The sequence below is a fragment of the Peromyscus leucopus genome, chromosome 15 (genome assembly GCF_004664715.2).
Source record: "Peromyscus leucopus breed LL Stock chromosome 15, UCI_PerLeu_2.1, whole genome shotgun sequence".
In the NCBI taxonomy this organism is placed as follows: domain Eukaryota; kingdom Metazoa; phylum Chordata; class Mammalia; order Rodentia; family Cricetidae; genus Peromyscus; species Peromyscus leucopus.
Genome location: NC_051076.1, coordinates 70,409,971 through 70,425,339, shown reverse-complemented (window position 1 = coordinate 70,425,339; position 15,369 = coordinate 70,409,971). Strand labels below are relative to the sequence as shown.

The 15,369-nt window shown below is 46.4% G+C and overlaps 3 protein-coding genes across 52 annotated transcripts in view; 1 reads left to right on the top strand and 2 right to left on the bottom strand.

Moving 5' to 3' along the window:
• Positions 1–2,745: 2,745 nt before the first annotated feature.
• LOC119089172 (sodium- and chloride-dependent creatine transporter 1-like) lies at positions 2,746–3,591 on the bottom strand. The gene has a single exon (XM_037211529.1). The coding sequence runs from the start codon at positions 3,574–3,576 to the stop codon at positions 2,767–2,769; it is 810 nt and encodes a 269-aa protein (XP_037067424.1). The 5' UTR covers positions 3,577–3,591; the 3' UTR covers positions 2,746–2,766.
• LOC114700239 (sodium- and chloride-dependent creatine transporter 1-like) lies at positions 2,767–4,926 on the bottom strand. The gene has a single exon (XM_037211530.1). The coding sequence runs from the start codon at positions 4,321–4,323 to the stop codon at positions 3,832–3,834; it is 492 nt and encodes a 163-aa protein (XP_037067425.1). The 5' UTR covers positions 4,324–4,926; the 3' UTR covers positions 2,767–3,831.
• A 4,730-nt stretch (positions 4,927–9,656) lies between these two features.
• Clasp1 (cytoplasmic linker associated protein 1) overlaps positions 9,657–15,369 on the top strand; it is a 233,127-nt gene continuing 227,414 nt past the window's right edge. For 32 of the 50 annotated variants that reach the window (XM_037211514.1, XM_037211501.1, XM_037211528.1 and 29 more), the window contains exon 1: positions 9,812–9,911. The gene's annotated coding sequence lies outside the window, so the exon portion shown is untranslated. Of the gene's footprint in view, positions 9,912–15,369 lie in introns of all 50 variants that reach the window. The other 18 variants (XM_028879823.2, XM_037211525.1, XM_037211502.1 and 15 more) reach the window with 1 other exon arrangement.

The following is a 15,369-nucleotide window of genomic DNA, read 5'->3' as shown; positions in this document are numbered from 1 at the left end:
AAAAACTATCTTTTGATATCTTAAATGTGAGAAATGACAGAAACAGCTGGTTGCCTGGACAGTCACCCAAAGTCCCTCTGCAATGTTGGGGCATCCACCTTCAGCCTACAGGCCTAGCATATCTGACAGACTCATTTGTGAAGCAGGACTTTCTAAAGGGCCTTCTTACCTTGTTTTGGCAAGGATTAGCACTCCATTCTTTTGTGTCCTGCTTGTCCATTTTGGACAGCAAACTGTCAGCAGTTGAGGCAAGGGCACTTTCTTGTCCAGTGTCTAACTTTTGCCACAATGAAAGTAAACTCCAGGGCTGGAGAGATGGCTCAGAGGTTAAGAGCACCGACTGCTCTTCCAGAGGTCCCGAGTTCAATTCCCAGTACCCACATGGTGGCTCACAGCCATCTGTAATGAGATCTGGCACCCTCTTCTGTATACATAATAAATACATCTTTAAAAAAAAAGAAAGTAAACTCCATAAGGAGTTTTTTCAATTCCCATTATCTTCTCTGAAGTAGACTGGTGCTGCCAGGAACAGACATGTCTCATAGTCATAAAAAAAAAGAAAGAAAAAAATCTATGTTGTTAAAACATCTTAGCCAGGCGGTGGTGGCTCATGCCTTTAATCCCAGCACTCGGGAGGCAGAGCCAAGCAGATCTCTGTGAGTTTGAGGCCAGCCTGGTATACACAGTGAGTTCCAGCAAAGGTGAAAAGCTACACAGAGAAACCCTGTCTCGAAAAAAACCAAAAAAAAAAAAAAAATCTTAAATGCCATATTTTATAGATTTCTGAAGTGTTTGAAAATGACCTATCTAAAATATATCTCTGCTTGACCTAAACATACCTAACATGACTACAAGTTCAATTGTAATGACTAACTACTAACCTTCATTTCTTTCTATCCTAATTAGTTGGTAATAATAACTTTCAAGGACTAGCAGTTTGTATTACATTGTTAAATGAACTGTATAGGTACACTACCCTGAACAAGATTAGAAATATGTGTACAGTATTTTCTAACAAAATCAATCTTAAATTTGTATCAATATACATAATTTATATACAATATACAAAAATCCAATCCAATGTAAAATATTTAAAAGTAGTAGTTGCCTTCTAAAAGTGGATTCAATAATCTACCTTTAAAAAAATCTACCTTTTTTATCTAATATCTATATACTCCTTTGTTCTTTTCAGAATAGATTCAATAATCTCTTTATCCTATCATTTCTATGGGGTTTTTTTAAAGAGTACATTCAATAATCTACCTTTTGTCTTTTCCTATCTATATCCTCTTTTTTTCTTCAGAGTAGATTCAATAATCTACCCTTTTATCCTATGATTTCTATATCTTTTCTTTTTTTAGAGTAGATCCAAAAATCTACCTCTTATCTATAATCTCTTTTCTTTTTCTTTCTTTTTTTCAAACAAGAGCCTTGAATTTAATCTCCTTTGTTTAGCTTTTTTTCTTACCATCATCAGTTAACAACTTGTAACCAACCATTCTAAACAATGACAATTATCCATAACCTACTGAACGACCAAAAATCACCCATCCCACCTCTTGGGAATATGTGTGTAGTGTTCTTAAAATTACTTCTGGCTGTCTAGGGGCAAAGGCATATTTAGGGGATTCTGAAAAGAAATTGTCAAGTTCTGGGAGAGTTAGCTGTATCATTTGTTGTCCAGTCTCTGCATAATGCAAAAGTGTAGGGCTTGTCTCAAGTCCTTGCTCAAGTAGTCTGTGAGGCTAGATTATCTCAGCTAGCCATCTTCAAATTATCTTCAGCAGTTTGTAGTCCAAAGCTGATTTTTGGGTGGTGTTTGTCATCTTAGTGGTATTTTCATCATCCTGATGAAATCATTGTTGTGGGGATCTCAGCTAGTCATCTCAAAATTGTTCTGAACAGTTTGTAGTCCAAAGCCAATCTTTGGCTGGTATTAATCAGCTTAATGGCTTTATCATAGTCCATGTGGAATCATTGTTGTTGGATCCCTTTATTTTTTTTGAGATTTCAAAGTCATTGTTAGGCATAGTCATGGTTCCCTGCAGAAATTTTGTGTGTGTGTGTCTGCTCTGTGGTTTGGAGCAATGTTGTAGCTGGAGTTTACTCCAGTCCTGCCCAGGCCCACAGCTGCTCAGACTCAAGTAAACACACAGAGGGTTATATTAATTAAAATTGCTTGGCCATTAGCTCAGGCCTACCACTGTCTAGCTCTTACACTTAAACTCAGCCTATTTCTGTTAATCTATACCTTGCCACGTGGCTCATGGCTTACCAGTATCTTTACATCTTGCTTCTCATGGCTGTGGCTAGCAGCACCTCCTGACTCAGCCTTCCTGTTCCCAGAATTCTCCTCTCTCTTTGTCCCGCCTATACTTCCTGCCTGGCTGCTGGCCAATCAGCACTTTATTATTAACGAATCAGATCAACACATTCACAGCATACAGGGCGATATCCGTGGCACAATGTCAATTGTGTTTGTGGCAGAATTGTGTCTCACAGCCAGTCCCAAGTTTGCAGTACAGTAGGTTCCATTCTTCTTCACCAAGATATTTGGGGGGGGGGGGAAGCTGTGATATTCTTGGCATTTTAATAAAAACAGAAAAAGTTATTTTTGTTAGCACTCATGGTGCTTCCTCCCCTTCCCCCAGGCAGACCCCCAAACTGTCAAGGAAAGGCAATCCCCTGGAGGGATTGGTAGAGGCTAAAGCAGGGGCTGCTATGGCTACCAAAGGATGAGCTGGTGGTATGAGCTGGGGGTGCCTGTCACATGACACTCTCCACCATAATAACCTTGCTGCTCTCAGGCACTGGAGTCAGGGTGGTCGGGCCCCTGACATCTGCATCCTGAGCTCTGTACTCCAAGTGGTGGAGGCCCCAGATAGGCTGGGTCAGGTGCTGCCAGTGCACTGCCATGGTTCCTTTTGCCCTGAGGAGACAACCCAGGAGGTGGAGGGGCACACACAGCATGGAAGAGAGTGCAAAGGTCCAGCCTATGGCTTCTCCCCACCAGGGGTACACGTAGGTATTGTTGTAGACCAGCGGCTCATAGTATACAATGGTGAAGATGAAAATGCCCATGCAGACCAATGGGGTGAAGAAGGACCAGCACCATTTCATCCAGGGGCAAGGCCGGTACCCAGTCATACAGGCAATGTCATCCACGAAGCGGTTAGCTCCATAAACCCAAGCCACCACCACATACTCCCAAAAGGCTTGCCAAAGCAAGGTAGTGCCGTTAGCTGAGTAGTAGTCCAACAGCTGGAAGACGTACATCCCGTCATCGGTCACCATGGAGAGATCAATGACAAAGCAGAGGATGCAGCAGAGGGCCACGGAGATCTCCCTTTGGAAACGGAAGTAGTAGGAGGCTGGGAGGAGATCCAGGAGCCCGGTGATGAAGCCCTCCACTCCTACACACTGGCTGTCCAGACCGAGCAGCAGCATGAAGAAGAACAAGGCAGCCCAGAGTGGGGCTACAGGCGTCAATGTGACAGTCCATGGGTAGGCAATGAAGGCCAGGCCAGGCCCTGATTCTGCCACCTCGGAGATATGCACACCCTGCCCTGTGGCCATAAAGCCCAGGATGGAGAAGACCACAAAACCAGCAAAGAAGCTGGTCCCACTGTTGATGAGTGCCAGGATGATGGCGTCCTTGTAGCAGTTGTTGAAGCGATTGTACCTGCCTAGGGCTGAGAGGGCCCCCAGGCCGACGGCATAAGAGAAGAAAACCTGGGTCCTGGCATCTATCCATACCTGAGGGGACCCCAGCTTCGACCAGTCAGGCTTGAGATAGTAGATACCATCCAGGGCTCCAGGCAGCAGCGCCCCTCACACCAGCAGCACGACGAGGACCACATAGGGGAATGTAGCGGTGAAGTACACGATCTTTCCTGTTGACCTGACCCCCTTCCACACACAGAAGTAGACCAGCACCCAGCAGGCCAGCAGGCATAGGGTCAACTCCCAGTTGAGGGACCCTGGCACCTCCAGCCCCGCAGAGAGCCTCAAGACTTTGTTCTCCCAGAACTCGATGACAGGGGACCGATGGTCAGCAAGCTGGTCACATGTGAGGTTGGCCAGGCTGGCATTGGCACAGTCTTCACGGCGGCGAAAGATCTCCACACAGTCAGGAGTGGTCCAGGTGTGGTCACACGTGGCCCAGGGCAAAGTGGTGGTGAGTGACTTGACCAGGTAATAGAAGCCCCAGGCCAGCACCAGGATGAGGTAGGCGTTGCAGTAGAAGACCATCACCATGGAGGCATAGCCTAGGCCTTTGAATAGGGGCCAGATGTTCCAGACGTTGATGCTGCCGACCTTCATGAATTGGCCCAGTGAGGTTTCCAGGAAGAAAATGGGGATTCCTCCAACCAAGGCGAACAGGACTTAGGGAATAAGGAACACACCTCCACCATTCTTGTAGCACAGGTAGGGAAGCACCACACATTACCCAGGCCCACAGCGAAGCTCACGCACGACATGACGAAGTCCATCTGGCGTGTCTGTTGAGGTGGCATGACAAGGTGGCCGCCGGGCGCCCCAAGGCCTGTGGGACCATCGCCCTTGGTCAGGGCACCTTCGGGCCAGGGCTCGATGAGAGGACCCTTCTTTTCGTCACCAGACACGCTATAGATAACCTTCCTTGGCGCTCTTCTTCTCCATGGTCCCTGGGCCCGGAGGCCCGCCGGGGGTTGGGTGTCTCAAGGGTGGTGGGCAGGCAAGGGGCTCTGGCTGCACCTGGAGAGAGGGCCCCGAAAGTGCCAAGTTCTTACCTCTAAAAAACCCTCAGCCTGTTTACTTCCTGTTTACTCACGCCTTATATACTTTAGTGCTTCCTGCCATCACTTCCTGGATTAAAGATGTGTGGGCAACGGTGGAGGAGGCGGTCGGTGCACACCTGTAATCCCAGCACTCAGGAGGCAGAGGCAGGTGGATCTCTGTGAGTTCCAGGCCAGCCTGGGCTACAGAGTGAGTTCCAAAAAGGTGCAAAGCTACACAGAAATACTGTCTCGAAAAACAACAACTACAAAACAAAACAAAACAGAAAAAGAAAAAGAAAAGAAAAGAAGGTGGGCTGAGCAAGCCATGGGGAGCAAGCCAGTAAGCAGCTCCCTTCCATGGCTTCTGCATCAGTTTCTGCCTCTGGGATCCTGCCCTGTTTGAGTTCCTGTCCTGACTTCCTTCAAGGATGAACAGTGATGTGGAAGTGTGAGCCAAAAAAACTCTTTCCTCTCCAACTTGCTTTTTGGTCGTGGTGTTTTGTCGAAGCAATAGAAACCCTAACTATAACACTGTATTTGTACATTTCGATTTCTGTGTGTCCGTGTCCTGGAACCAATCTCCTGTGGATGTGAGGGAAGACTGTAGTTATTTTGGAATTATTAAATCTTCTGTGTATGTTTATGTGTGTGATGTGCCTGTGTATATGCATGTTCACAGGGCACATGTGCTCAGGTCAGACTTTGCTGGATGTTTTTCTTTTTTTTATTTTATTTTTTGTTTTTTGAGACAAGGTTTCTCCATGTAGTTTTGGTACCTGTCCGGATCTCGCTCTGTAGACCAGGCTGGCCTCGAACTCACAAAGACCCTCCTGGCTCTGCCTCCCGAGTGCTGGGATTAAAGGCGTGCACCAGCACCGCCTGAGATGTTTTTCTCGACTCCATTTTATTTACTGAGGGATGGCCTCTTGAGAACACAGAGGTCACTAATTAGGGTCATCTAGTGAGCCAGCCTTCCCAAGAATGTCATCTCCACGTCTGAAGTGCTTGGACTGTAAGTAGGCTGCCATGCCCACCTGACATTTACTTGGGAGATCCAAACTTTGGTCCTCATGATTGCAGTCAGCACTTTACCCACTGGGTCATGTCCCCAGCTTTGGAACTCATTTTTAAGGTTTGATAGTATTGGGGGCGGTCACTATTTTTCTTTTTTCTTTTTGAGACCAGGCCTAACTGTGTAGTCCTATCTGGCCTGGGACTCACCTTGACACACAGACCAGGCTGGCCCAGAGTTCAGAGATCTGCTAGCCTCTCTGTCTTGTAACTAAAGGCTGACACCACCACATCTAGCGTTCGGGACATTCATCTCAGTGGGGTCCCCATGGCGTCCCATCCCCAAGCGCTCCTATTTCTGCCTCCTCACTGCCTCACCTCCACCACCAGTGTCATCCTTCTTGTCATGTCTATTTTACTCATCATCTTAACATTTCCCCGGTGGCACCAGGGAGTGACAGTTTGTACACACAAGTTTTGAGCACGTGAGTGCTGTTTATAATGCACTCAGTCTCTGCGTCCTCGATTCTCTAACGTCAGTTTCACTGGAGTTCAGGCCGGGATTCCTGAGGAAGATGAGGCAGGGTGAACAGAGACACTTCACCATCTCTGGAAGGACCAAAGCAGAGTGGGAATTCTGAGGCTCTTGATTTTCTCACCTGCTAAGTGGTCGCAAAGTATTCTGAGAATACAAAGGAAAGATGTAGTGCTGAGAAGTTAATTTCTCTATGATATAAGACGATATTTTTACCTAACAAGAGTTAAAATGCCTATTTCTGTCTGACACCTTGTATTTCTTAAAAGCAAGACCTGTAATCAAGCCCAGGTTTGTTCTCGGGATTTGGCAGATGCAATTTTGCTGTACTGAACCTTTATGCACATCAGTAATAAGACAGTTAAAGGGCTGGAGGGATGCCTTGTCAGTTAAGAGCACATATCGCTGTAGCAAAGGACCTTGAGTTCTGTTCCCAGCACCCACATCCATCAGCTCACAACCACCTGAAACTTCAGCTCCAGAGGGTCCAATTTATTCCGACTTCTACAGGCACCTGAATACACAGTATAAACATACATACACATTAACAACAACAAAAACAGGCAGAGGTAGGCAGATTTCTGAGTTTGAAGCCAGCCTGATCTACAGAGTGAGTTCCAGGACAGCCAGGGTTACACAGAGAAACCTCCCCCCTCTTTTTTTTTTTTTTTTTTTTTTAAATTTTTTATTAGTGTTTTGCCATGAGTGTTGTGTCCCCTGGAACTGGGGTTACAGACAGTAGTCAGCTGCCATGTGGGTGCTGGGAATTGAACCCGGGTCCTCGGAAAGAGCAGTCAGTGCTCTTAACCTCTAAGCCATCTCTCCAGCCCCGAGAAACCCTCTCTTAAACAAACAAAACAACCCAAAACAGAAAAACAGAAACAAAAACAACCCAAACAACTTCCCCCCAAACCAACCAAGTAAACAAACAAAAACCTCCCTAAAACAGTTTTGGTGTCCGTTGATGACTTCTGGGTAATGTGATGAGCACTGGCGGAGCATGCACAAGGCCCTCAGTTTGATGCCCAGCACAGTATCCCACCTGCAGGAAAGTCACTCTTACATATGTGAATGTTTTCTTTCAATGTCCTGGCCCTCAGCACTGACCTGTCCGCACTCAAGTGCTCGGTTCTACGGCACTGTTCTTTCCTTACCGCTAGTGGTAATGCATGGCTGTCAGGCCTCCCCTCAGCCTGTCTGTAACACAACCCTGGTTATCTCATCAAAAAATGAGGTGAGGAACAACTGTCTCAGATTTACTCCGATGAACTCAATGACGTGGATAATTTACAGAAAGCACTCGAATAAAACCTGGCATAGGTACAGGCATCCATATATATAAATGAAGGAGATAGTTAGCTTCCTGACCCTGCGGGTGAGTCACATTCTAACGCCTCTTGGGGCTGGGGGTCTAGCTCACTCTTAGAGCACTTGCTTAGCAAGTGTGAGGCCCTGTTCCTCACTAGCATTGCAAACAATACAAAACACACACACACACACACACACACACACACACACAATGTAACTATCTCCAGTTAAGGTATGGGTAACAATATGAATCAAGTGTGGATTTCTTCATTTGGTTTCCAATTTTTCCCTTATAAAACACATTTATTTATTTGATGTGTTGAGTTCACGGGCCACAGTGCCTGTGTGGAAGTCAGAGGATAAATTGCAGCAGTGGAGTCTCCCCTTCCATTATGCATGAGGTGGGATAAAATTCAGGTAATCAGGCTTGTGTGTCTTTACTCAGCGTCATCTCCAGCCATCTCTTGGGCCCCTAAAAGTAGGATCCAAAAGAGTATGACATCTATGTTCACAACACTGTGTACAATAGCTAATGATGCAAGTAGCCCAGGTGGTAAATACACACACTGGCATATCATTCAACTTTAAAGAAGGCACTCTGGACACAGGCTGTAACATGCACAGACAAATCTAGGGTCTATAAGGCTATGTGAAATGATCCAGTCACAAAAAGACCACGTGTGATTCCAGTTTCAAAGTACTCAGTCTTCAAATTCACAGAAAGTGGAATGGTTGTTATAGAGCCGGAGGGAAAAACTTGGGGAATTAAGATTTAACTGGTGTACGGTTTGCTTTGTATGACAAAAAGAAAGCTGGAGGTTGGCGACACAACAATGTAACTTCATTGAACTATCAATAAAAACCAGCTACAGTGTTTAATTTTGTTAATAAGAACATTTAGAGCATCCCTTCCCATTGTACTTATCAAAAGACGTGGGTTTTCTCTTTTCCTTCCCTTCCCCGCAGACTACTCTTCACACATTGTTCTCCCAGCACACCACCCACTTCCGCTTGACCCGGCGGTGTTTTTTTTTTCTAGAATGCTCTTCATGATCCGCCCCCGACAGACTATCAATAAACTAGCTTGCATTTTCATCTTAAAGATGCTACTTTTTCTATATCCAATCACGAGCCCCATCCAGCATGTGAATCCTATTCTTTCGAACCAGCCCCTCTACCCTTTCTGCTCCACAGAGGGTCTGCACTTGGCTTTATTGTTTTAGCTCTTTCCAATCTAACTCCCGAGTCCCGAGGACCGTACAGCGTTATCGCACACCTCCCAATACATTCACATTCCTGCCCCGAAGAGTCCCCTCAAGCACCCATTCGCGATGGAGGAAGTCAATCGGCATTTTAAGTGATTTTCGCCAGTGTACAACTTCAATTCAAAAGCTTTCAAAGGCAAGTTGTTGGGGAACACACGGGCGTAAGGCGGCAACACTGAGCGTCCTTAGGCGCCTCGAAGGCAGCGCTGTGATCTGCACAGCCCGAACAGTTCACGTACATTTTGAGGGTCATGCGGGAGGGCGAGGCAGCACTGCAGTGAGAAAGCTTAGGAAAGAAGCAGACACGAACTCCCCGGAGTGGCCGAAGCCGCCAGCGCGCGGCTCGGTTCGCCCAAGCGCGAGAACGGTTTAAAAGCTGTGCTTCCGGCAGTGGCGGTTGCCCGCATGCTCAGAGAAGCGAACCGAAACGCGCTGCCCGCTACGGGAAGTCGTGGGGGTCAGTCTTCTCCACCGACACCGTCCGATGAATAGCGGGCACCCATAACCCAGAAGTGAAAGACGGTTTGCTCCAATATCAAACACCCGGACGATCAAAGGAAGTTCCGGCCGGAAGACTTGTCCACGCTCTCCTGATTCCTCTCTAGCTCTTTGATCACATAGCCTTCTCCTAGTCTTGCCTGAGTTTTGCTTCCACTCCCCAAGGGCCTTGGTTACCTTTTTCATTAAAGCACCTTTACGCTACGGGTCGCCATTAGGGTCAATTAACACTCCGCCCCCCCCCCCCCCGCAGTGGGTCCAAGGAGCCTGGGGCGGCCCGTGCGCCGGGCGTTACCATAGAGAGGAAGCTACCTCTCTGGGCTGAGTTTGCAGTCTCTATGGTTCAGCTGAGCTGGTGGCGGTAAGGGGAACACAGTAAGGCCGCACTGCGCAGGCGCAGTTGGCTTCTCACTTTTTTTTTTTTTTTTTTTTTTTTTTTTTTTTAATCCCCGCACCAAGCGCTTAACCATTGGGGTGGAGGAGAAGGCGGCGGCTGTCCGGTCCGCACCCGCAACAGTAGTGAATAATAGAGCTGTAAGTACCGGGTTAAAGACGAAGAATGTTCAGACTGGAGTCCACCCGAGGGCCCTGCTCCTTTTCCGGGCGGCAGCGGGCGCAGGGTCCGGGTGGGGACGGTGTCCGGCGCTGTCAGCCGCTCTGGGGTGCACTTTTGGGGGAGGGGGCGGCCCTGGGATGGGATCGGGGTGAGGACCCAGGATGAGCGGCTGCCTGGTCCAATCCTGATCGCAGGCTGCTTTGCCGAGGGGAGGTGGGGCGGCTATGGGGTCAAGCCTGGCTTTGTGTGCCTGTCTCTTTCAGACCCCACCCCGGGGCCCCTTCCTGACCTGGAGTCTCCCCTGCCCGGCTTGGGAGACGCCAAAGCAACCCGGGGTCTCTTTGAAAGGAACCGAGATTGCATAGAGCGGGAAGGGGCTCCAGGAGAAGAAACCCCACTACAACTAGTCATCGGCGAGTGATGGGTGTGGAGAAAGATTCAGAGGGAAGAAGGGGTTGTCGGGGAGGCAGGCCGGGCGGCCGGGGCTCCCAGCCTGGGCCAGACAAAAGCGGAGCAGCCGGGGCCCCCGCGGGATGCGGAAGGTCCCCTTGGTCCCCAGGAGGGCCCCGCTGCGAGGGTCTTTGCGAAGCTGGGAAAAGCGGACAAGTGCTGAGTTAAGCCTGTGCAGCCTCCTCAACTTGCCTTTGTTGTTCTTTGGTATTGGCAGAGCCGCTCTGACGAAGATGAGTGTGTGATCTTGCACGTTAGTCTGGTTGGGTACAATGGAGCAGATTGAATCTTGCTTTCCATTTTATGAGCTGCTTGGATGAGTGTTGGGTTTTCCAAAGTCAAACTCATTACATAATATATATATAGATTTTAAAAATAGTTGTGTTTATTTTTTAAATTAAAAGAATAATTAGGTGGAGCCTTAAAGCATGTGGTGTCGCATCCGAGTGGATTTCTGTTAGGGGATTCGTTCATGAAACACTGACCTAATGGTGGAACCTGTGAGTTCTTTAAACCTGATACTTTAATTTGTGATGTGGCAATGAGTGCTTTGGATGCTCTAGTCCTTTGGGAGGCAGTGATGCGGGAGAGTCAAGAGTGATGCAGTTGTATGCTACCCGTACCTTGCACCAGATTCAAGTACCATGGGCTAGTTAGTATCAATTCTGGCCTTAGGAATTATTATTTTTATTGTTATTCATGACACTTATGGAACTCTTGGTATGAGGGATCCGAAACAGAGGGGTAGGGTTGCTTATCCATGGAGTAGCAGGGAGAATAGCAACATTGATGCAGAGACACAGAGATAGGGAGAATAACACAGCGCCCAGAGAACTGAATATTATTATCTTTTTTACTTCTTAAGAAAGATTTAAGTTTTAATGAGCTATTTGTTCATTCATCTATGTGAAGTTGGCTAATTGCACCCTTGTTGCAGTACTCAAATTTCGGTTTCTGAAAGTCATTGTTTATTATGGGTAGCATGTAACTGCTAGTTTTTATTGTCAACTTAACACAACCTCCTTTCACCCGGGAAGAGGGAGCCATGACCCAGGAGTTTCCCAGATCACACTGGCCTGTGGCCATGTCTGTAAGAGATTGTCTTGATTGCGGTTGATGTGGGAGTGCCCTGCCTACTGTGGGCGGCATTGTTCCTAGTCAGGTAGGTCTGGGCTGTGTAAGAAAGCTAGCTGACGTAGTCTATTTTCTGTTTTCTGCTTTTTGATCTGAAGCCATGAGACTCTGTCTTGCTTTGAGGACTCCTTGTGCTTTGTGTGCCAATTTATGCTAATGAAAATTTGTTTGTAGACTTCTGAATTCTGGCTCGATGTCAAAATTAGAGGAACACCTTACCTGGCAAGATGCTACTCCAGTGTTATGAGTTATAGGTAGGGACAGGCTACTCTGTCCCTACATGATGTCTTTGAATTTAGTCAGATTCAAGCCTGACTTCTTTGAATTTCTTTACTCCCTTACCTCTTATGGATTCGGGACACATTTCTTCCATGGAGCACTCTCATGTGAATCAGTGATTTTGAAAGCAGAGTTTATGTCCCAATACCATACTTTGTTTGAAGACAGTCTAGATTCACCCTTACCCACTCCTCCCCTCCCCCCAAAAAAGTAGAGAATCACAGAAGTGCATGTGAGGGAAACAGTGAGTGAAAGATCCAGCGCATTTCAAGTGCAGACTTTGGGGATCTAACCATGATGTTAGTTGGGAACACTTGCTCCTTTGTTGGACTTTCTTTTTTCCTTCTGGCCTAAGTGGAGGAATGAAGCTGTAAATTTGGGTGATCAAGACAGCCTTGATACCAACTGCCTCAGGACGGCACCACCCCTTAAAAGTTGGAGGAATGCCTATAGATACAGCGTTTACTCAAAGTTTTAAAATGGGTTTGTTCTTCTGTATATGTTCATTAACTTTTGGGGGTTGTGATTTTAAAAAGAGCCTTTTCAAATTTTAAAACTGTAGTGAAGGCATTTTTTTTTTTAAATAAAGTTTTTAATGTTAAAAAAAGAAAAGAAAAGAAGAAGAGCGCTAGCTGAGCAAGTCAGAGAGCAAGCCAGTGAGCAGCGGTTGTCATGGTCCTGCTGGCAGTTCCTGCTGAAGTTGCTGCTGCCTTGATTTCAATGATGGATTGTGACCTGGAGGTGCAAGCCAAATACACCCTTTCCTCCCCTAAGTTGCTTTTATTCAGTGTGTTTGTCACAACCAAAGGCAAGCCAGAACACTAACTGGTTTAAATCTTTAAAGTTTGAATGAATTAGCTTATTTATTTACAGTGCTGGGGATTGACCCCAGGGTCTCGTGTGTACTAGACGAGTGCTTTGTCAATGAGTCCATCCCAGCCTTTTAAGTCTTTACTTTTGTTGACATGTATTTGTTTATTTGTCTATGCATGTATGTGTCTGTATGTGTGAGTGTGCGTGGGCCACACACAGCAGGCGTGTGGCAGTCAAAGGACAACCTGTAGGAATAGGTTTTCTTCTGCTGTGTGGGTCCCTCTGGTCCTCAGGCTTGGCAGCAAGTGCCTTTACACTCTGAGCCACCTCCCTGTCCCCAGCGTTTCTTTCTGTATTGATATCAAGCACAACACTGCAGTAGAGTTTGCCTGCCTCAGTAACCACTGTGACAGGCTCTCTGAAGTGTAGCACAGACAGTGGGACTTTGCTTTTCATAGAGCAAGATTCAGATCCTTAAACTAGTTTACATGGATGGTGAGGAATGATTGGTCAGGACACTGGGATTGTCATTCGAATGTGTTTCATTTTGTTTGGTTTTAGATGTAGAATTTTTTTCTCCCAATCTTCTGTTAATGTTATTTTCTTGAGCAGCTCAATGTCTTGGTTTAGAAATCTGGGTAGATAATTTATGTTCTTGATTTGTTATTCTTAGTAATCTACTTTAAATCAATTTCTATTACATTTATTTATTGACATATTTATTAGTGTGTGTATGTGTGTCAGATACATGATATGTAGAGAAGATCTAAGGACAACTAACTTTCTTTTTTTTTTTTTCTTTTTTGGTTTTTTGAAACAGGGTTTCTCTGTGTAGGCCTGGCTGTCCTGGAACTCTCTCTGTAGACCAGGCTGGCCTCGAACTCAGAGAGATATGCCTGCTTCTGCCTCCCCAGTGCAGGGATTAAAGACATGCACCACTACACCTAGCTCAGAGACAATTTTTGAGTGTCCGATCTACTTCTACTCTGCATCTTCTGGGGATTGAATTTAGGCTTGGTGGCAAGTGTCTTTACCCACTGATCCATTTTAAGGGTCCTAAAATCAGAAAGGTCCAGTTTTAATTAAAACAAAAACTACACAAAGAAGAAACCACAGATGATACAGCTCTTGACTTGTAAAATCTAGTTGTCAGAAATGAACCATGCTTTCTTCACTTGGTGCCTAGCAGAGCATCATCCATAAGGTATGGATATATACGAGTGTGTGTGTGTGTGTGTGTGTGTCTGTCTGTCTGTCTGTCTGTCTGTCTGTGATTAGCTGATCTGTAAAGCACTAGGGTTTACTGATAGTTTCTAAGTGGCTCCTCCCGTCCCAGGGCTTTACTGATTTCTTTGCTGCCGCACCTGATGATATTTCTCCCCCATTTGCATGACATCATGTCTTATCCCGCCCCTGCTCGTGGGTCCCAGCAGTACTGAGATGGTGGTGTTTCTAATACAACACCTTGTTGACTTCTGGCCTCTTCCTGCTGGAAGTCTCTTCAGTCCGTGCTGTTTCTGGTTTTATTCCTCAGCTTCCCCTCACACTGCTTCCCTCCTGGACATTTACTCTTCTTAGATCCTTGGATATAGGGAGTTTGAGAACATTCTCTGATGTTGGCTGTTGTGACCCATGTGGCTTGTATACTAGTGGGAACTGTTGATTGTGTGAAGTAATAAGGAAATGTGTCATGGAGCTGGAGAGATGGCTCAGTGCTTAAGAGTCCTGGCAGCTCTTCCAGAGACCTGGGTTCAATTTCTAGCCACACATGGTGGCTCATAGCTGTTTTGTTATTCCTGTTTCAGGGAATCTGGCTGCCACTTCTGGCCTCCAAGGGCACCAGGCACTCATGTGGTGCCTAGACATATCTGTAGGCAAAATCACCCGTACACATAATAAATTAGACACCCCACCCCCTCTCTTGGTAATAGGATTAGAGCTATGGAAGAGCTAGCTCCTGGAGGCCCCATGGGCCACTGTCTCACCTGACATCTGCAGCATTTAATCTCCAGCCTCAAATTGCAGGTGAACCTCTTTGTTTAGGACAGGCTTTGTTTACCACAACATCAACTCTGGCCTCTGCTTTTACTTGATGAAATTAGTTATCCTCCCAAAGCAGGATGATTTAAATGTTTCTCTTTCATAAACAGCTCTCTTCTAAAGTCAGCAGGCTTTCTTTAGATTTAGATTAGATTTTTCATCGAACTCTTTCACAGTTGGGTGCCAACTCCCAAGAGGTCCAGTTACAAAGACATACATGATCCAGCATGCCAGGGGCTCACAGTCTGGGAGGGGAGACTGGAACCTGAATCGGTGCTGCATACATTAGGTATCTGCAGACACATCTGTATCATTTGTCCCTCCTGGTTTATCCCTTGGTGTTCAGCATCAGACCCATCGCCGCCTGCTCTCCACACATGTGTTCTGGCACAGCACGACATTCAACATTCCTTCTTGATAGAAGCTCATCACGCTTTTTAAAAAACACATTTTAAATTTATTTCTAGACAGTTTCATACATGTTCACCATGCTTTTTAAAGGCAGTTTTTGTTGTTTTGCTTTGTGTGTGTGTGTGTGTGTGTGTGTGTGTGTGTGTGTACATGCTTGTGTGTGCATGCATGTGTTTGCAGGTGCCCGTGGAAGCCAGCAGTTAACACCGGGTAGCTTTTTCAGTAGCTCTCCACCTTATGTTTTGAGACAGTCTCCACTAACCCAGCGGCGCTTGCTGATGTAGATAGACTGGTTGCCCCAGGGACCCT

Excerpts from the sequence above, each read along its gene's own strand:
- LOC119089172 (XM_037211529.1), bottom strand. The coding sequence starts at position 3,576 with ATGGCCACAGGGCAGGGTGTGCATATCTCCGAGGTGGCAGAATCAGGG.
- LOC114700239 (XM_037211530.1), bottom strand. The coding sequence starts at position 4,323 with ATGAAGGTCGGCAGCATCAACGTCTGGAACATCTGGCCCCTATTCAAA.